Raw genomic sequence first — 22,937 nt, 5'->3', positions numbered from 1 at the left:
ATTAATAGCAGAATTATTCACAATAGTCAAAAGACAGAAACAACCCAAATATCCATAGAGAGCTGAATGGATAAGCAAGATGTGGTATATACACACAATGGAATATTATTCAGCCTTAAAAAAGGAAGAAAATTCTGAAACATGCTATCACATGGATGAACCTTGAAGACATTATGCTAAGTGAAATAATCCAGTCACAAAGGGACAAATAATATATGATTCCATTTATATGAAGTACCTAGAGCAAATTCATAGAGACAGAAAGTAGAATGGTAGTTGCCAGGGACTAGGGGAGGGAGGAATGGGGAATTATTGCTTAATGAGTATGGAGTCTCAGTTTTGCAAGATGAAGAAAGTTCTGGATATGGATGGGGTGATGGTTGCACAACAATGTGAATGTACTTGATCTGTACACTTAAAAATGGTCAAAATGATTGATAAAAAATGACTGATAAAATTGATAAAATTTATCATTACCATGATAAAATTTACGTATATTTTGCTACAATAAAAAAATGAAAAACAAAATAAGAAGAACCTTGTCGGTGCTGCAGTATTCTAATCTTTCTTTCTTCTATGTACAGAAATATATAGAGTACATCCAGTGAACGTGTTAATGCAACAGAAAAATACAGACATTATTCTCTATCTGCAGTATTCCCCTGGTGTGACAAAAGTATTCTACTCCCCAGTATTCTAATGAGGAGGACAAAGAGCCAGAAAATAGATACTACAAGTGCCAAACTCTAATACTTACCACGAAGCCAGCTGTTTGTGAAGACGGAGTACTTGTTAACAGGCCTCTGCTTTTCTTATCAGGAGTACTGGAATTTGTGTTCTATCAATGTTTTGTGAAATAGGGAATTGAATAGCAGAAAGAAATAAACTACTTTAATACAGTAAAAAAAAATTTAAAATTAGTAGACTAGATCATAACATGTCATACTAATAAAATTTTAATCTGCTAATTAAATTTTAAATCACTTGACAGGTAACTAAAGAATTTTCCAGCTTGAGCTAGGTCAAACAACTCTCAAGAGACCTCTATGAGGTACAACAACTATATGAGAATACTTTGGTTGAAATAGCTGTTAATTTAGGAAGAAACCTAATTAAAGTTTTTTTTTTTGTTTTTTGAGGAAGATTAGCCCTGAGCTAACATTTGCCGCCAATCCTCCTCTTTTTGCAGAGGAAGATTGGCCCTGAGCTAACATCTGTGCCCATCTTCCTCTACTTTATATGTGGGACGTCTACCACAGTATGGCTTGCCAAGCGGTGCCATGTCTGCACCCTGGATCCAAACCGGAGAACCCCGGGCCACCAAAGCAGAATGTGCAAACTTAATCGCTGCGCCACCAGGCCGGCCCCCTAATTAAAGTTTTGAATTAGGAAACGGTGCTTTGATTATCTTTGTTAAGTGCTAATAAATGTATTTTACATTTAGCATTTGTTTAATTTCTAGTATACTATTGTACTTTTTCTGGAAAGGGATTATAAGTTATTTCTGACACTGTTAAAATATATATGGAACAAAGATAATTGGTTTAAAATACATACATTTAAATGTATATAGATACTTTTTATGGAACATAAAGTTAAAAAAATTATAAAGTAGGATACAAACTCATTTTCTATTTCTTTTTTTTTCCTTGGAGGAAGATTAGCCCTGAGCTAACTGCTGCCAATCCTCCTCTTTTTTCAGAGGAAGACTGGCCCTGAGCTAACATCCATGCCCATCTTCCTCTACTTTATATGTGGGACGCCTACCACAGCATGGTGTGCCAACGGTGCCATGTCCGCACCCGGGATCCAAACCAGCAAACCCTGGGCCCCCATAGCGGACGTGCATACTTAACCGCTGCACCACCGGGCCAGCCCCATCATTTTCTATTTCTTGAAGATGCAAAGAGACAGACAAAGAGAGACAGGCAGACAAATCAAGAAGAGTGAGAGACAGAGCAAGAAGAGAAAGAGACAGGATCAGAGAGCTAAAGAGTTTAAGAGAGAGGGGGAAGGACGGATTGACAAGTTGGGAGGAAGGAAGGGAGAGGAAGGCAGGGAGAAGGAGGAAGCGGGTAAAGAAGGGAAGAAAGGAAGGATGGGGAGACAAAAGGCAGAGGAAGGAAAAAAGACAGGAAGATTGAGAGGAGAGAGGGAGGGAGAAGAGAGATTGAGAAGACAGATATCAACAGAGACTGAGCAGAAAGAGATTCACAGTCAGAGAAACCAAGTCAGAGACATAGAAGGACGGAGAGAGATCAAGATAGAGACATGGAGAAGAGAGAGACAGAGCTTGAGACTGAGAGACAAAACTAGGGAGAGCAAAGACAAAGAAACAGAAACACAGAGCAGAGAGAAACAGAGTGATAGAGATAGTTAAAGAGAGAGAAGATGGGCAGTTTTATTTCTAGCAATCTGCGGCCTTTTCAACTCCTGGATTCCATGCAACAACCACATCTCTCTGATAAATCTCTTTGAATAGGTGTCTATTATACGCTGCCAAGTCTGGAACCCAAACTCAGTGTTAAAACTTGAACATCATAGGAAAGTTTCTGTTAGGTTTCTTTTTCGTTCTTTCCTCTTTTCTTTCTTTCTGGCTTAAAATCTCTTAAACTAGTTGTTTGTTCAAGACATAATCTGGAATAGTTTATCAGGAAAATTTTTATCAAAAATATTTTATGGGGGCTGGCCCATTGGTGTAGTGGTTAAGTTCTTGGGCTCCACTTTGGTGGCCTGGGGTTCTCAGGTTCGGATCCCAGGTGCGACCTAGGACCGCTTGTCAAGCCATGCTGTGGTGGCATCCCACATAAAATACAGATATTAGCTCAGGGCCGATCTTCCTCACACACACACACACACAAATTTATGGATATATTTACTTGTTACAATGAATATGTCAGCTCTATAATTATTAGTTATATAATCTTTTAATTTCTTCATTTGAACAAGGGCTATTATTCTACCCTAGGGATTGCTGTGCAAAGATTACAAACAGTACATGTAAAGAGAATCTATGGTGCCCAGAGAGTAGGAAACATTCAATGATAACTATTATTATTATCACTGTGGCAGCCATGGAGGTGCTCTACTCAGATCTCCTTCAACAAAGGACCCACTGTTCCACTGAAAGGAATGCAGTCAGCAGATAGCCCCCAGGTGCAACATCTTTAGAATCTCCTTCAGTTTTCAGGCTGAGGCCACCATCTTCTCAGGCAATCCTTAGCCAACATCTGAACACAGCAGCCCAACATAAGATTCCTCTAATGGACAATCTTTGCTCCAGAGGTCCCCACTGGGAGAGCTTTCGTCAGATCATTGAGCATTGAGGACTGAGGCTATTCCTGCCCAGTCCTGCTTCCTCCCTGGTTTACTTTCTCAGCTATTAGCCCCTCCAATATGCCACCTGAACTCTTAAGTCTATCTGCTTCCCAGTGGTTCCAAGTAATACAACTGTCAACTAACAGTCCACTTAAAAAACATCTGCCTGTATATAGCTGTAAGTATATAGCTTCTCTGCATTTTTTCCTAAATTTGTTAAGAAATTATGCATATCTAAATCTTCCCAATAAGTACATTTTCTTTTTATAGTCTTTTCAAGAATTAGTTAATAAAAGGCCAGTGCTTACCAATGCAGTTTCCAGGGGCTGAGGCAGCAGAACTTTGGTAACTGATCTACCTGCACTGCTTTCAAGAGTAGACTTCTGCTGAGATGACGGAACCTTGATTTTTAGATGCTGAGAGCTTAACTTTGTTTGAAAATTTGTATCTCTAGGTTCAGGATCTTTTTCAGGCTGAAACCAAATTCACAATTGTGAAATATATTTCACAGTATTCAATTGCTGTAGAAGCATTTGAAGCAGTTCTCAGATGTCCTCTTTTTATTGTAATACATATACATTGTTGACCACTCCCCCTTTTAGGAGTAAACATTCTTCTTGGCTTCTATGATATCATATTGTGTTTATTTTCCTCCTTCTTTCTGTCCACTATTCATTTTCTACTTGACTACAGAGTTTTCCAAGGATTGATCCTGGACCCTTATCATTTTCTCACTCTATAGATACTCTTTCCCAGGTAATTTTATCTATTTTCATAAATTTAAAAATATCTATAATACTGTACACTCCTCTTCTATTTTCCTGACCTGCAGACTTATAGCCAATGGCCCTTCCAACATTTTCATATTAATGTGCCTTCAGACTTCCTTCCTGCCTTTCTTTTCATGTTAAATAGCACCTTTAACCAAAGCTTCTTAAGACAGAAACCTAGAAGTCTTGACACCTCTCACTCATTCATCCTCTATATCCAATAAATGAACTCTACAGGCAAAACTATCCTGAATCCATTCATATTTCTCCATCTTCCTTACAAAACATCCTAGTCAAAACTTCCACAATCTTGCACCAAAAATCTTTGCAATTTCATTCTAATGAGTCTTCTTGCCAACACTCTCGCCCTCTTTCAATTTGCTCCCTAATGTATAGAATGACAGTAGGGTATAGCGGAAAGAATACAGATTTTAGATCCAGAAAGACCTACCACAAGCTCCTCAAACATCTTAGTTAACATCCAAACCTCTTTTTTCTCATCTATAAAATAGATAAAACCAAAACAAAGAAAAAACTTACATGATAGGAATGCTATAAAGAAAAGACATAATTAATGAAAAGTGCTTAGAATAAAGCTTAGCACTGAGTAGCCACTCAAATAGTAGCTCCTGCTACAAACAAAATAAAGTCCAAATTCCTTCTCAAAGACCTCCAGATTCCAGGTCTAATGTACTAATTCACAAGTGTTCCTCAGCATAAAACACTGCTCTGGCTACACAGCAAATGTCTCATTTTTACCTTAAATTAATGATTAATAGACATCCAACTATCCAAAAGGAAGTTGGAAAGATTGTAAATTTTAACTCTCTTTCATTAAACTTATATAGAGTACATATTCATGTAACAATAATGTAACCTAATTGCAAACTCCAAAAATGTTTTAAATTATTGACTTAGATGAAAAATAATTCCAATAAAAGTGATGGTTAAAAGTATGCCCTATACTAATGAAATGTATGGTTTTTGTAGTTATTCTGCTTCAATACTTGCTTTTTTCTTTGTTTTTTCAGGGGTTGAAGGACAAGTTTTCTCAGCAAGTAAAACTTCACAAGCTGCATTATCTATAAATAAAAACATACTTTAGATTTTAATTATTTAACCTCTATTAACTATAGGTACAGAAAAGAGAACTCAAATTTGGAAAAAAAAAACAAAAAAGATTTTACCGACTATGCCTTTTAATAGTTATCAAAGAAAAACAATATATGTTAAATCATCTGACTTGCTACAGATAGGAGAAAGTATTCTTTAAAATATCTTTATCTCAAGAGCTCCAGATTTCACAGGAGTAAATAAACTCTATATAAGATTTACTTTTCGATTAGTAGAAAAAGTTCTATGTGATTAAAATTCTTCATTAATTATCCTTCCATTTCTACTTTCCTGTATTTTCAGGCTTTCCCTTTCTACTGCAGCTTTTCTATCAGCATTTAAAAAATGCTCAGGCCTCTTTCATCTTACCAAAAACTTTATCTGTATCCCAACCCCCTTCCTGCTACATCCCCTCTCTCTTCTTATCCACAGGCAAGTTTCTTCAAAGAGCTGTCCACGTATACTAACATAACTTCCTCTCTTCCTATTTATTCCCAAACCCACAGCAATCTAGTTTCAGCTCACATCAATATGAGCAGAAACATTTCCTGTTGCACCTTACTGGACCTCAGTACGACAGGCAGGAACATCTCCCCCCTCCGGCATCTTCAATCTTGACTCTTCTCTCTTCCTCACTCTCCAGACTCAATCCAAAGCAACAAATATTTAGTGAGTGTCTGCTATGTGCTAATTTTACCTATCATATATACTTAATGGCTGTTCTTTATTCTTAACACCAGTACCTTGATTTAAGGCATCAAAATATTTTCCTTTAGATTATTCCAATAGCTTTTCAATTCACCTCCCTCTGCAGTCCATTGTTCACACTATATACCTAAAATACAAATCTAATACTATTTGCTTAAAACTCTTCAAAGGCTTTCCACTGCCCTCAAGTTAAAACTTAACCTCCTGAACTTGGCATACAAAATTCTGGTTTTTATGATCCCTGTATTGTATATATATTCCCAGTCTCATTGTCGAGGGCAATAGTTTGCTAAATAAAATACAGGATGCCCACTTAAATTTGAACTTCAGATAAACAATGAATAATTTTTTAGTTTAAGTATTTTCCATGTAACAGTACAAGCATGTGCAATATCTGTGACCAGACTATATTAAAAAATTATTTGCTGCTTATCTGAATTCAAATTTAACTGGGCATTTTGTATCTTTATTTGCTAAATCTGGCAACCTTTGAGGCTGATCACTCCTCTCATTTTCATCTGCCAAGGTAGAGAGAAGGAGTAGGTTTGAGAGTTCTGTAAGAGATAAAATTGGTACCAATTTGGTAACAGATCAGAAATAGGAAGTATTATAAAGAGGAAGGTGTTGAGGATGATCCCCATGTTTCTGGTTTGCTAAGCTACATTTGCTAACTGAAATGGAGGACACCAGAGGAGGACCAGATTAGGTCTTGGTCATGACAATTCTCAGTCCTCAATTCTCATTTTATTTAATCTCTTGGTAACTTTTGTTTTAGCTACTTCTAAATGTTGGAGTGTTCCATTTATATTCTTTTTATATATGTCTTTTCTACTTATTTTCACTTCCTATGTGATCTCATCTAATCCTATGGCTTCAAAACATCTATACTCTGGCTCTACATATTTATCTACAGCCCGTTTCTGCCCTGAACTCCAGACTCCTGTGTTACAAACTGCTTTCATGATATCTTCACTTGAAGGCTAATAAGCCTCTCAATGTTTTAATATGGCACAAATATTGTATGCATATGTATTCATCCATATAATCACCAAACAGATCACGATATAAAATATTTCCAACACCCCAGAAGTTTCCTATATATTCTTTCCCAGTGAGTTCCCTCTTTCCGTAGATTACCACTATTCTGACTTCTATCCACCAGAATAGTCTTGCCTGTTCTTGACTTCATATATATGGAATTACACAGTATATACATGTTTGTGTTTGCCTTCTCTCATGTAACATTATGTACGTGAGCTGACAGATAAAATTTAACATGTCCAAATCAAATTCTCTTAATCATTCTCCCAACTTGCTCTGCTCTACAGAGCTCCTGTCTTAAGAAATGATACCACCATTCATCCAGTTGCTCAAACCAATAATTTAAGATTCATCCTTGACTTCTATTTTTCTCTCCTACCCAACATCTAGCCTAACCAGAAAATCCTGGCACATCTGCCTTTAAAATATATTCCATATCAGACCACTGCTAGCACCTTAGTCTCATACACCATTATCTGACCACTGCAATAGTTTAACAAGATCTCCTTGCTTCCACTCTTGCCTCCTTAGTCTATCTCCACATAGTAGCCAGAGTGATGATTCTAAAAAAATATATATCTTTGATCACATCATCCTTCTGCTCTAAAATGTCCTTCTTAGCACATTTAGAATAAAATCCTAGGGCCAGCCCTGTGGCCAAGTGGTTAAAGTTCTGTGCACTCTGCTCTGGCGGCCCTGTGCTCAGAGCCTGGGTGCTGACCGACCACACTCATCAGCCATGCTATGAAGGCATCTCACATACAAACTAGAGGAAGATTGGCATGGATTCTAGCTCAGGACTAATCTTCCTCAAGAAAAAAAAAAAAAAAACAAAGAGGAGGATTGGCAATGGATGTTAGCTCAGGGTGAATCTTCCTGACCAAAAAAAAAAAGAAAGAAAAGAACAAAATCCCTACTCCTTACGACAGCATACGAGACTCTACAATACACGACTTGACTAGCTCTCTGACCACAATTTCAACCGTTTATTTTTTTACTCTCTTTGCACCAGTCACACTAACCTCTTTCCTCTTCTTCGAACACACCAAGCACATTCCCATCTCATGGCTTACTCTCTTGTTGTTCCCTTTGCCTGGCATGTTTTGCACCTAGATTTTGGCTCACTCTCTCACTCCATCCAAGCTCTGCACATATGTCACCTCCTCAGAGGCCTATCCTGATTACCCTGTCTAAAATAGTATCCCTAGTCCCACTCTCTGTTTTTACTCTGCCTTATTTTCCTTCATTACTCTTATTTCTGAAGTTGTTATGTATTTATTTGTTTATCTGTTTATTATCTTTCTTCCTCCACTGTAACATAAGTTCTGTTAGGACAAGGACTTTGTCATGTTTCCCAGCAACTAAAACTGTTTGTGTTACACTGCAGGTGCTTGATAGATATTTGCTGAATGAATGGTATTAATGAACGGCGAGATGAGGTGTCTCTGAAACATTGAAGAGAAGATGTTCAGAGGCAGCCGCATATAAGGGTCTTCAACTCAGAAGAGATTCCAGACTGAGAGAAAATTTACAAGGCCTGCTTTTTACTGGATACCTGTACATATCGGGGGTAGATTGAAAAGAAGTTAAAATCTAGGAACCAGCCTTGAAGAACTCCACATTTAATGGCTAATAGCAGTAGATAAGATTGCAAAGGAAACTACGCAGGAGTTTCCTGAGAAGTAATTTCCTGTTTATTTGTTTCTATTACTAGACTACTGGATCCTTGAGGACAGGAAAACAGCCATTTCTCAGTTTTCGAACACTTAGTAAAGAGCCTGATACACAACTGGAACAGAGTTGTATTTGCTGAATTAAGGAATGTGTAAAAAGTAGTTCTAGAGCAAGACATGATTTATTTAATTTTAAATTTTACATCGATCAACCACATAAAAGTAAGAGTACAAAAGCATACACAAATCCAGAATCACTATTCTGCCTTACTACCAGGCTTTATAAATAATATTTTCCACAGCCAAAGCAAAACTTTCTATTAGGCAAGACCTAGGTGAAATCAAGATTGTTTTTTGGTACCCCAACCACTTTCCCTGTCATCTCCTCTCTTCTCTTGTTCACAAGTTCCCTTACTCTTTGATCTATAAAACAAATCCTCCTTCTAATGCTCACCCTTCAGGGTAATAGGTGCTATTCCTTCCAAGGATGTGTGCTTTCACAGGTATAGTTTGTATCACTAGATTAATTTTCCTTAGAACAGAAACTATCTTAATCATTTTTATACCCACAGTTCATAATGTAATATCTGGCATTTAGTAAATGCTCATTAAGACAACTTCTTAAACTGAAAACTTTTTTTTTTAAGTTCATACAGACATTTATACCCATCAGGAGCAAAACCAGCAATTCTTCAAGTTTACCCTCACATAGATACTATAAAACTTGTTGCCAGAAATAAAGAAAACAGGAATCTTGAGATACAGCAGAGGTTAGTAAGGTTGTAAATGTCTTGCGAAGTTTATTCTAATAGTAAACTAAATAACAGAGTGCCTAATATGCAAGGCACTTTGATGATCCTTTTATTTTTCAATCATCACACATAACTCCAATATATCTGTTTACTGATTATCTTCCTCTGCTATGACTGAAACTTACAAGGGGAGGGAATGTATATCACTCCCCACTGGTATATGTATATAGCAAGGCCTAGTACAGAGTACATACTCAGTAAATATTTATTAAACTAATTAAGGACAGGTGCTGTGGGGATAGTTAAGACCCACTTTCTATCCTCACATATCTTCAGTTCTTAAATACTTAAACACAATAGCTTAAATACAAGCTGAAAAGTACTCAGTTTCCTTGCTATCAATTTTCTTAATATACACTACATTGTGACAAAAATAAAGAAAAACAGAATTATGAAAATAATTAGTTTCACTATTTATTACCTGATTCTGAATTTGAAGTATTCTTTGGTTTTGGAGGAATGTTTTGGTCTGCTAACAGCATCCCTCTATAATAAGAACAAATTAATTGTATACTCTTAATCTTTCAGTAACCTTCAAGAATCCTCAAATAATACTTAAAATCAGGACACTTATATGCAATCAATTATCCTATAGAGAAAATACTGGTTAGAAAAAAATGTTACCATATCTATATGAACAAATAGTTTAATAATGAAAGGCAACATATTTATATATTTATCAGTTTGAGACAATATATGTAGAGGACAAGGCCATCAGAAGACCTGAGTTCAAAGCCCAGTTCTGCTACTCGCACTTGAGTAGCCTTGGGAAAGTTACTTAATCTGCCTTGAGTCTTGGTTACCTCATTTATGCAAAAGGAATACCAATTTTGTTTCTCAGGATTCTTATGTTACCATACCTTACGGATCTCAAGTAACATGACAGATAAAGCTTTCTTAAAATTAATAGCCTTTTCTCTTTTATACTTTCATAAATAAGACCACCTCCAAATCTATCTAAATGTGTAGGAGAGGATTAGCTATTACAAGAGGAATATAAAAAGATCAAAACTCAGCCTGTGATCACCAAAATGGGATTTCTGAGTCCCTAGCAAGACAATGGAGTTGGAAATCAAATGTGAGAAGATGATTTTCTAAATTCCTTTTAGGGGTTTATTGAAAAGTTGAACTCAGTAAGCAAAAAACAGTTTTATTCTTTCATATTTCCCCTTTGAATTCATCCTGTCAAAATAGTACTTTTTCTTGCCCCTGAATGAACGTTCAGGTGTATTTCATTGCTTTTGTGGCATTCTCTTGTAGTAAATAGTCATTTTTTGGATAATAAAAAGCCCAACACCAAACTCTTATTATCCAGTTTAAATTTCTTTCTTTTCCCAGCTTAGGCCTGATTTAGATTTATAAGCTGCAGTGAGGAAAGCAACCATGGCTGGTTTCTTCTTTATTTCTTGTTCTTTTTCCTCCCCCATTTGGTAACTACTCTTTGGGGTCTTCTGGCATTGGAGTAGGGGGATGGGATTGTTGAAAGGGAGAGGAAAGGTTTTTCTTGATCTTGACTGATACTATTATAATACACTATTGGTGCCGTTTGGGTGTGACAGATAACCAAATGCTGACTCTTTCAAATTTGAAGTATTTTGAAGTGTTCAGTGATAGGATTTCCCTATCCCTGGGGCTCTCTCACTTGCTGCTATTAATGATCTCCTCAGCTTTTGCCATTCGATGAGAGAACTTCCAGCCTCTTTCAATTGAGTTTACTTTGTCCTTTGCAGGAAGTCTTACTGGGCATGATCCCTTTCAAGATAATCTATAACCGGCTCCCTTCTGAGGGATCTATGTCTGACCTATGGGCATTATGCACAAATCTTTGTTGTGCCAAACTCTGAAAGTACGTCTAGCCTCCTCTTGATTCTGGCACTCTAAATCATCTAACACACCCTCTTGCCTTTAGACTTTTCAGGTGTGAGTCAGAAACCAAATTCCAGGGGACATATGTCAAACTTTCCAAATGATTCTCCTGGAGCTTCCTCTCTTGTATCAAGGTGACAGAGAAGTCTCCCTCTCTCCTTGCATATGACACCAATAACTCTTATCAAAGAAATACACATTCTTGGTCATTTCACCCTTTCAGTGCATTCTTAGTTTTTCTTAAGTAGTTTGGAGATTGATGATGGGCTTACGCTCGAAGAATTGGGTTTTGACCTTACCTTTTACAAAGTCTACATAGATGGTCCTATACAGAATACTGATAAGGGTAATTGTCATTTTTATTTTGTTTTCTTCTATTGAGGTCACTATCCAAACTCTAAGGCTACATGAAAGCCACATTTAACATCCTGCTACATTCCTCAAGTTCCTATTAACATACGTAAATTAAGGCTTGGTGGACAAAACCACGGAGTTTTACTATTAGCCATAGAATATAGAAAGAACTCAGGCTGCAACCAAAGACAGATCCCCCTTCCGCACCTTCCAGCCTAGAGGATTCTTCGAAAGAGAAAGAGGACAGAGGCTTAGGAAACAAGAAGTAAGACAACAGGAACTGACTTCTCTTCCTCAAGCCCAAAATCTGGAGGTAGGGGTAACAGGTAGGAAGATGACATTAGAAAAGGGAAAGAGGAAGCCAAAAGTAGAGGAAACGTGTGCCAAACTCCATTTAGAACTCTAGCAGGAGACATCCACCCAGGGTGGAAACACAACATAAAAGTAAGAGCTTGGGACATTCAAGCAGAGATGGGACCTCAGTTAGCCCTTCTGAGAGTCCCTTAATTCCTGTACATTGTGAACAAGTTCTCAAGGTTCCACATACCAAGGGCAATGCAGAAGATGGTCATGTTTAGAACCAAAATACCTGGCATAGGGCTGCTGTGGTGAGGTGACTTTACCACAAAGATTGTAGAAAGCAACCAAGTCAAAGTCTGGATGAGGACTCCAATGAGACTCAAGGGGTTTGGGGTAGCAACAAAACCTAAGGTGAAGAAAAATCAGCAGTGGAGGACCTCTGGCCCTAAATAAGGCCCTTTCACCAATGACTTTATCTATGGAGTCCATCCCAGGTACAGATCCAGTCTTGAGACCTGCAGCACAAATTAGTAAAAGTCCATAGACAATTCGTGGATTCCAGACACCCTCAAGCCCCAACTTCACCCCTTCCCACCTCTGGCCTGCCCCTATGCCTATGAACCCATATTTAGGGTGACTATTTGTCCAAACTGGAACCTTTCTGAGAATAAAAGGGAGCTCAGTTAAAAATATGTCAGAACAACAGGCACGTACTGGGACTGTCCCAGGCAAATCAAGAGTTATGATCACCTACCTACATGCCATCCTCAGAAATATGGAATGGGGAGAAAACCTGAAGGACTCAGTATTCATCCAAAAGAGACTTTTAATTGGAAGTAACTGGATGGCATTAATAAGTAAGTTTAACTCATAATTACCCAGCTAAATAGGGTAGAAGGATGATGAGAGCCCATGAGCAGTTTAGATCAGTTATTATAAGAAATAAAGATATAGTTTCTTTGCACATTCAAGTGGTAGGTTTTATTTTTTAAAGATAGGGCAGCATTTAAGGGAGACAGGAAATAGGATCAGATACACATAACCAAGCGTTATGTTACGTTTGCTCCATTTCAATACTCATGCAACAGTCATTGAAGTGGGTCTACACAGATCTTACAGCAATATAAACAAAACTCCTTTTCCCCACCTCGTATTATGTCAAAGTTGTACAGTTTTAACTTTGTGAATGTGCTGTTTATTAAAGAGAATGCCAAAATGTCTAGTAGATAACAGGTGCTCAAAATTGGTATCATTATTCTTCAAACATCACTCCTTCCTTCTTAAGAATATATTGCATTGCAAATTGTGGAAAGGATTAAAAAGTGAGTCCATCATCCTTTCTCTCTGGTGACCTTAATAATTTATCTTTAGAATTTTCTGTTATTTACCAAAGAAGAATAATTCACCCAAGAATAACAGTAATCGATTTTATTTTCTTCAGAAATTTCTCACCATTTAGATACAAGCATATTTATAGGAGGCTATCACACTAATGCTATACTTCTCTTACTCTAAGCACTTTCCCAAGGGGACAACAACGTCTTCAGCCCAGAACTTTTCCCTTGCCCTCCAGGCTGGGATATCCAACTGCTTGCTAGATATCTCCACTCCAAAATACTGTAGGTATGTCAGTGTTTTCCAAACTAAAACAATCTGTCACCCCAACTCACTCTTGCTTTTCTATTTGAGTTCCTTCACTCAGTGAAAGAGTCATCCTTCATCCAGTTTCCTAAATCAGAGGGCTGGGGTTCCATCTTCCTCCCTTAACAAACCAATCATTAAAAACTATTGATTATCCCTCCTGAATTGTTCTCAAGTTTTTCCCTATGCTGTCCTTGCTGCTAAAGTTCAGATCCTAATCATGTCTCACTTGGAATGCTACAATAGTCATCCCTTTAATCTAACCACTTCCACTAATCCATCTTTTTTCTTTGCTGCAAGAATGATTGCTCTATGACAGAAATATGATCATGTATATCTCTGTGAAGAGGTGGGATAACAGGCAAGAATTTTGGTTGAGTAATGTAAAAGTTCTACAGAAAATCTGCACTCAAAAATATACCGATTCTCACCCTCACACACTCATCAGCACAGAATACCTATACTATAGATCCCCAACAAAGAAGACAACATTGTACAGTCTACCGCTTAATTCTGGTGAAAAAAAAAAAAACCTATTTATAAGACAGTAAGAGTTGTACAGGATTATTTGAAGGACACAAAATCTACAAAAAGCTACAGACTTTTTCCTTGTATTTCAAGAAGCTGAGAGCCAAAATATGGCTCAATTAAACCATCTGACTCAACTCTTATGGCTTATTCATTTTTGTTCTATCCTGTTTCTTATCAATAGCTCCTATTAAAAACTGTATTTCCAGGGCTAGCCCAGTGGCATAGTGGTTAATTTCACATGCTGTGCTTTGGCAGTCTGGGGTTCACAGGTTCGGATCCTGGGCGCGGACCTAGCACCCCTCGTCAAGCCACGTTGTGGTGGCATCCCACATAAAACAGAGGAAGATTGGCACAGATGTTAGCTCAGTGACAATCTTCCTCAAACAAAAAGAGGAGGATCGACAACAGATGTCAGCTCAGGGCCAATCCTCCTCACACACACACAAATTATATTTCCTTGGTTCTAAATTTGGTTTTTTTAAACAGCTTTATTGATATAATTCACATACCATACAATTCACCCACTTAAAGTGTATAAGTCAATAGCTTCTAGTATATTCACAGAGTTGCACAATCACCATCACAATCAATTTTAGAACATTTTCATCACTCTAAAAAGAAACCCTGTACCCATTAGCAATCAATCCCCATTTCTTTCCAAATCTCCCAGTCTTAGGCAATCACTAATCTGCTTTCTGTCTCTACAGATTCGTCTATTCTGGCTATCTCATATGAATGCAACCATAAAATACGTGATCTTGTATGACTTGCATCTTTCACTTAGCGTAATATTTGTGGGGTTCATCCATGTTGTAGCATACATCAGAATTTCATTTTTTTTTATTGTTGAATAATATTCCATTACGGATATCCCACATTTTTTTAATCCATTTATCAGTGGATAGACACTTGGATTGTTTTCACTTTTTGTCTATTATGAATAACGTTGCTGTGAACATTCATGTACAAGTTTTCACATGGACATAGGCTTTCATTTCTCTTAGGTATGCATACCTAGGAGTGGATTGCTGGGTCACATGTAACATTTTTGAGGAACTGTCAAAGTATTTTCCAAAGCACGATTTTAAATTCCCACCAGCAATGTATGAGAGTCCTAATTTCTTTTTTTTCTTTTTTTGAGGAAGATTAGCCCTGAGCTAACTACTGCCAATCCTCCTCTTTTTGCTGAGGAAGACCGGCCCTGAGCTAACATCCATGCCCATCTTCCTCTACTTCATACGTGGGACGCCTACCACACCATGGCTTTTGCCAAGCGGTGTCATGTCCGCACCTGGGATCTGAACCAGTGAACCCCAGGCCGCCGAGAAGCAGAACGTGCGAACTTAACCGCTGCGCCACGGGGCTGGCCCTGAGAGTCCCAACTTCTCACATCTAAGACAACATTTGTTACTGTCTTTCTGATTATAGACATCCCTGCAAGTGTGAAGTGGTATCTCATTAACACTGATTTGCATTTCCCTAATGGATAATGATATCAAGCATCTTTTCATGTGTTTATTGGCCATTCGTATATCTTCTACAGATAAATGTCTGTTCAGATCCTTTGCCTATTTTTAAATTGGGTTATTTGTCCTTTTATGGTTGAGTTGTAAGAGTTCTTTATATATTCTGGATACAAGTCCCTTATCAGATGTATGATTTGCAAATATTTTCTTCCATTCTGTGGACTGTCTTTTCACTTTCTTGATTGATATCTCCTGACTTTTTAAACTTGTATGAAATTTTTTATAAGATCCTTCAACCTTTCCAGATTAAGCTGTTACAAATTTTCATTCTATTTTACAGTCCTATTGAAAATCTCTCAGAGGCTCCCATCATATTCAGGATAAAAGAAAAATCCCAGCCCTTAAGACCATCCATGAGCCAGACTATGACCACCTCCTTGAACTTGGATATCGTCTCTCTTACATACACCTTATCCTTCAGTCTACATGCCCCAAACCAAACTCTTGATCTTCCCCAGTCATACGTTTCTCCTCAGTCTTCTGCATCTTAATAAATGGCAACTCCATCCTTCTAGTTGCTCAAGCCAAAACTGTGGAGTCAGCCTTACTACTTTCATACTCCACCATTCAGTCCATCAATAGATCCCGTTAGTTCTGCTTTCAAAATATATCCAAAGTCTGACTTCTCACTACCTCTACTCTTACCACTCTGGTCCATACTCCATTATTTCTTGCCTAGATTAGGGGCAACAGTCTCCTAACTATAATCTCCCTAATTTCTAGACTCTTCCTCAGGAGTCTTTTTTATTGCAGGGGAAGATTCACCCTAAGCTAACATCTATTGTCTATCTCCCTTCTTTTTTCTTCCTTTCCTCCGTCCAAAGCCCCACTACATAGCTGTGCATAGTTCTAAGTTCTTCTGCTTCTTCTATGTGACCTGCTGCCACAGTGTGACTACTGACAGGTGAGTGGTATGCTTCCACACCTGGGAACTAAACCCGGGCTGCTGAACTGGAGTATGTGGAACTTTAACGGCTAGGCGATCAGGGCTGGCTCCTCAGGAGCCTAGTCTTAACACAGAAGCCAGGGGCAATTCTTTTAAAACAAATGTCGGGGCCGGCTTGGTGGCGCAGCGGTTAACTGCACAAGTTCCTCTTCGGCGGCCTGGGTTCACTGGTTCGGATCCCAGGGGCAGACATGGCACTGCTAGGCACACCATGCTGTGGTAGGCGTCCCACATAGAAAGTAGAGGAAGATGGGCATGGATGTTAGCTCAGGGCCAGTCTTCCTCAGCAAAAAGAGAGGAGGATTGGCAGCAGTTAGCTCTGGGCTAATCTTCCTCAAAAAAAGAAAATAAACAAATAAAACAAATGTCATATCATGTCATCCTTCTAAATCCTTCAAAGGCTTCCCAATCCACTTGTATTCACCTACAATGCCTTATATGATCTAGCCTCCTGCGTCTTCTCTCATTTCATTTCCTACCTCTTTCCTCCTCCCTCACTCCACTCCAGGAACCCAGGGTTTTGCTCCAGTGATTCCCCCTACCTGGAATGCTCTTTTCTCCAGTGAGTCAGACAACTTGCTCTGTCTCCTTCTTTAGGTCTCTGCTAAAATGCTACCTTTTCAATGATAACATCTCTGACCATAATACGTAAAATAAATAGCAAACCTCCATCCCAAACTTCCTAGCCCCCTATCTTGCTTTATTTTTCTCCACAGCATTCATTACCATATAGCACAATATAAATTTACTTGCTTATTTGTTTATTGTCCATCTCCTGCAACTAGAATGTAGACTCAATGAGGGCAGGGATTTTGTTTTTAATCAATTGCGTTTAGTACTATCTATCTCCAGAAATCACAACAGTTCTGGCATGGAGTGAGTCCTCAACAAATATTGAAAAAACGAATACGTGAATTTGTGGGCTAACAATCATACTGCTATATAACTATTAGAACACAGAGTTTTAAAAAGCACAATTTAAAAAATGTAGTTCTTACATTTTCCTATGGCATTTCTGATAGTCTTCTGAAGAGGTACCTAGGAAAGGAAAAAACCCCAATCTATTAAAAATATAATTCAAACATAGGCCAGAAGCTAAAATTACTCTAGGTAAAAAGAAATAATTCCTTTAAAATACATGTTAATTGTGCAGTTTATTTTTATAATTTTATTATTTTATATTGTTTACGTCTGCCACTTAAATTAGGTGGAAGTATTTTCAAAATACCAAAATAAAACAAAATTGTTGCAAAATTTTATGAGATGCAAGAATATATCACCTTGTATTTAGATAGTTCTTTATAATTTTTGAAGTCCTCTTACATCTATTACCTTAATTGATTCTAAAAATAATCCTGTGAGGCAAATATACCAATTTACTATCCCCATTTTACATATAAGAAAAGAAAAACTGGTCAAGTTATGAAACTTGTATACCTAGCTGTACACCTAGAACTTAAACTCATGGTTCTTAGTCCAGTACCAAATACACAGGTATGCATATTAGTAGATTGATTAGTTAAAAGAATTCCTACCAGTCAACATTTTACTGCCTAGGTACACTAGAATATTATTACTAGGAATATAAAAAACCACAGGAGTAGTCTTCTAAGAAGTTATAACCCTCAGCAGCTGCTGAACTTTGCTTACGTTAAATTAGAATTTAAAAATCCCAACAGTTAAATGAAAGTGAAGCGAATAGTGCCTCCCAATCATTGCAAAGCATTTCCCTGAAAGGAAGGTTCCCACAACACAAAGAACTACTGTAGACCCTTATCATCCAGCATATATTCTCTGCTTTTGCTGATAACAGTCTCCTGCTTTTTCTTCTGATGCTCCAGACATGGCCTGTGACTCAACGCAGTAAGAGCCCTGCATCTCCTTGGCCAAAGTGACTGTTCAGGGATAGGCACATAAACTAATTTAAGCCAATGTGTATGGCTCAGGACTTCTTGTCAAATCACTGGGAAAGAGAAGCACTTTGTTCACTGCATTTGAGGCTGTGAGTATATAAACCTGGAACTAAAAGGACTACTATATGAAGGGTCCCTGGATGAGAGCACAACTGACACAGAGGAATCCTGAGCTGAGAGATGGAAAGGAACTGGGTTCTACTGATATCATTTGAAACCCTGGATCAAGTTGTATCTGCATCTGATTTACTGTTGCATTTTTCAGGTATATGTGGCAATAAATTCCCTTTCTAATCTAACATAGTCTGAGGTAGGCTTTTTTTTGTCATTTGCGGTGGACAAAGAACCTAACTGAAATACTTGCTAAAGAGACAGGCCACTTTTTTGGGCACTTTACATCAGCAAAGGAGTTGCCAAACTAACATAACACAGAAGACAAGGCCTTCAAATACTGTTAGAAATACTGCCATCCAGACAGCTATCAACTCTCCCATAAAGGATCCCGACCCCAATGCCTAATTCTTTGACTGATATTCCCCCTGCAGGCTCTCATAGGTGGGCTGACAATATCCATTTCTACTCCTCCTCTCCATTTTTCCATTTTCCTTTGCTTTCTACCACTACAGAGGCTAAGAAAGCAAAATACTTGGTTTCCCAGCCTCCTAAGGAGTCAGTAGATAGATGACTCAGTTCTGGCCAATAGACTTATATAGAAGTCTGGTGGGGAATTTCTTGGAAAGCCTTTGCTCTTCTGATAAAAGGAGATGTACATGGCTGGTACCGCCCTTTCTCATTCTTTCTGCCTGGAACACAAGTGCAATGCCTGGAGGTTTAACAGCCATTTTACACCTATACAGTAACAAGCAAATACACTTGGTAGTAGAAAGATAGAAAGAGTCCACGATCTTGATGATAGTATAGAGCTGCTCCACTAGCTCTGGCCTGGGAAGAAAAGTAAATTCAATATAAGTAAACATTTTTTGCTGACAAAAAATACCATAAACAAAAAAACCCCAACAAACTGGGAGAAAATATTCACAATATATATCATAGACAAAAGGCTAATAATATTAATATATAATGAACTCTTAAAAATTGAGGGTAAAGGATAAAAAAACAGATAGAAAAATGGGGAAAACACATGAACAGAAAATTCACACACACATACAAAATAAAAATGGTCCTCAAACATATGAAAAATGTTTGCACTCACATATAATTAGGGAAATGCTAATTAAAATAACATTGAGATACCATTTCTCACCTATTGGAGTAGCAATAATTTAAAAATATGACAATATATTTTCTTGGTGAGCATATGGGGAAACAAGCACTCTAATACATTGCTGGTGGAAATGAAAACTAGTATAATCCTTGTAAAGGAAAGTTTGGCATACTCAATAAAACTATATCCACTTACCTTTTGACCAGCCATCCTACTTCTGGAAATCTACCTTGAAGATATACCACCAATAATACGAAAGTATATATCATAAGTTTATTCACTGAAGCATTGTTTTTAATGACAAATATTGGGGAAAAAACCCTAAATACCCAATTGATAGGCAAGTGGTTGAATAAATGAACGTACATCCATACAGTGGAGTACTATGCAGCTATAAAAAACATGAGGAAGATCCCTGTAAAACCATATTGAGTGAATTCCAGAACGTACTATTAAGTGGAAAAAGCAAAATGAAAACACTATAAGTATGCTATCCTTCATGTAAGAAACAAGAGGATATAAGAAAATACATAGGTATCTGTTCATTTGTGCAAAGAAATACAAGAGGGATAAACCATAAACAGAAGAGGTTGGTACTTACAGGGGTGGGTAGGAAAGAGGTAGAAAGAAAAGGGGAATGGGATTGGGGTAGCAGGAAGAAGGAGGAAGCAAAACTTTTCTGAGAATATTTTTTTTGTATACCTATGACTCTTAGAGCCATAGTAATGTTTCACATACGTTTACATAGTCCCCTCTCCTTGAATAAATAAAGAAACCAAATAGGATGGGAGAAACAAAAATTGAATCCAACACTAACAAATGAATCTAACTATATTACAAGTGAATAACAACAGCATTGAAAAGAGAGGGGAAGAAAAGAACTAACCTACATAACTTTGGAAAACAGTATTTTGACTGGATATTGTAATGCTACAGACAAAAGGAACTGGACATAAACGCTATAATCTATTTAGTAAACGTGTTTCTCACAGAGGTCTGGTTTAACAATTCTAAAACTTCTTTATGTGTATACTAGAATTAAATAAATAAGAAAATAATGAAAGTATTGGATTTTAACCCATAAAATCAAGTAAATATCCATGAGTCCATGCTGATATAAATAATTGAATAAAGAAATGGCAGAGAAGAGACAGTTATTCTGCAGTAGAATGCCAATTAATAAATATAGCAGGAAAGAATAAAGTAGAAAATCACCATTAGTTGAACACCACAGTAATAACTGTTGTAGTCAAGTTTCTCTGATGACTGGTAATATTAGTGAATGAAAGTTTGAGGAGAAACAGGATTTACAGAGCCTCAAACTATCTTTTTTTAGATATTTATTAACTACAAAGGGAAACTAGTAACTTTACAGTGGAGAAAGCCAGCAGACACCACCTTAATCAAGTAATGAAGCTTAATGTCACCAGTAATAAGATATATTGACATCAAGAACTCCTTAATACAATGTACTGAGAAAAGTGTAACATCATTTCCGTGGTGTTCTTATAAAAAATCACATAACCTCATTTCAATCATGAGAAAACATTAGACAAACTCAAATTGAGGGACATTCTACAAAATAACTGATCAGTAATCTTCAAAAGTATCAAGATTATGAAAAAGAAAGACCGAGGAACTGTCACAGACTGCAGTAGACTAAGGGAGAAACAACAATCAAATGCAATGTGGGATCTTGGGTAGGATCCTGAAACAGAAGAAAAGACATTAGTGGAAAAACTAGTGAAATGTGAACAAGATCTGTAGTTCAGTTAACAGTTTATACCAATGTTAATTTCCTGAATCTGATCATTGTACTAAGGTTATACAAGATAACACTGGGGAAAGGTGGGTGAGAGGTGTATGGGAACCCTTTGTAGTATTTTTGCAACTTTTCTGCAAGTCTAAAATTAATTCAAAATAAAAGTAAAAAAGTAAACCCATAAGTGCTTAAGCTACTGTTAGACAGATGTTACTTGTAGCCAAAGGTAATCCTAGTTGATGAACTTAGCTTAGAAATCATTCAAAGGAAAAAATACTTGGCTTTCCCAACAGAGGCGAGGGTTTTCCACTGTGACAAGAGAAAAAGGAATGTGAAAACTCACTTAAAATTGCAGAGAGGTTTGAAAACTGTGATGCCTTCTCTATCGGTACTGCTTTACTGGTATCCAGAAGAGTTGAATTCTTGCATTGCAGGTATTCTAACTTGGGACGTTCCCAATCTAAAAAAGCAGAGAGAAATGGCACAAAACTTTGAACAACAGCACACAAATGGCAGGTTATCTTCTCCCTTCAACCCAGGTCCCCCTACAAGCTGTGGTAATTGAAGACGGTTTTGAGTGAGACAGAGAAAAATGAGAAGGATTGATGACATGAGTACAGTAAATAATCTTTGGCCTATTCCGGTGCTCTAATCGAATTTCTTTCATAGATTTTTGCCTCATAAAGATTATTGATCTTAGGGACAGATGGCATACGTGGGAGCTGCCTCTCATATTTTATGCATGAGTTATATCTATGTCCCATTAACTATCATATCACTAAATAGCACACTGCTATTACTTGACATCAGTTTTAAGTTTTCCACCGACTTCCCACTATGGAAAAATTAGGCTATTCTCTCTTATATCCCCTGTCCCCACTTTTCCCACACTTCCCATTGTCCTCATATTATTATATTACATGTTTGGTTAGATCAATACTCAGTGCAGACATTCTGATGATAAATTACTATAAAAGTGCTATTGACTCTTGCGTTATACTATGACCACCTTTTGTTTATCCTGGAGTCAACAGAAGTCTTTTTTGTTTGTTTCTTTAGTTTTCTCAGTATTTTTCATCTATTTAATCCCAAACTCTACCAAATTGTATAAATCCATTCTGTTTATTCCTTTCTCTGGTGTTCTGAAGTTTGATAATGCTTTATCTTGGTGTTTTTCAACTATTGTGCTAGGCACATTGTGACCCTTTTAACCCCCAAATCATATTCGTTAGCTCTAGAAAATTCTCTTGAATCATATCTCTGATAATTTTCATCCTCCTGTTTATTTCATTATCTTTTTCTGGAACTCCTCTCATTTGATATTAAATTTCACATACTTTTCCTCCAACATCTTTTTTTCCTCCAAATTGCAATCTTTTTTCCTCTTTTTTTCTGGGAAATCTCCTTAACCTTATCTTCTAATTCTCCTACTCAGTTT

General features: G+C 37.3%; 1 protein-coding gene across 1 annotated transcript in view; it reads right to left on the bottom strand.

Moving 5' to 3' along the window:
- MEIKIN (meiotic kinetochore factor) overlaps nt 1-22,937 on the bottom strand; it is a 93,854-nt gene that overhangs the window by 54,057 nt on the left and 16,860 nt on the right. The window contains exons 6-10 of the mRNA XM_070518181.1: nt 21,843-21,959; nt 17,598-17,637; nt 9,857-9,921; nt 5,100-5,170; nt 758-838 (exon numbers count right to left, since the gene is read on the bottom strand). Of these exons, the coding sequence (XP_070374282.1) occupies nt 758-838; nt 5,100-5,170; nt 9,857-9,921; nt 17,598-17,637; nt 21,843-21,959 (374 nt within the window). The remainder of the gene's footprint in view (nt 1-757; nt 839-5,099; nt 5,171-9,856; nt 9,922-17,597; nt 17,638-21,842; nt 21,960-22,937) is intronic.

The sequence above is a fragment of the Equus asinus genome, chromosome 9 (assembly GCF_041296235.1).
Source record: "Equus asinus isolate D_3611 breed Donkey chromosome 9, EquAss-T2T_v2, whole genome shotgun sequence".
Lineage (NCBI taxonomy): Eukaryota > Metazoa > Chordata > Mammalia > Perissodactyla > Equidae > Equus > Equus asinus.
Note: the sequence above shows the minus strand (reverse complement) of the source record. Positions and strands in the feature narration are given on the sequence as shown.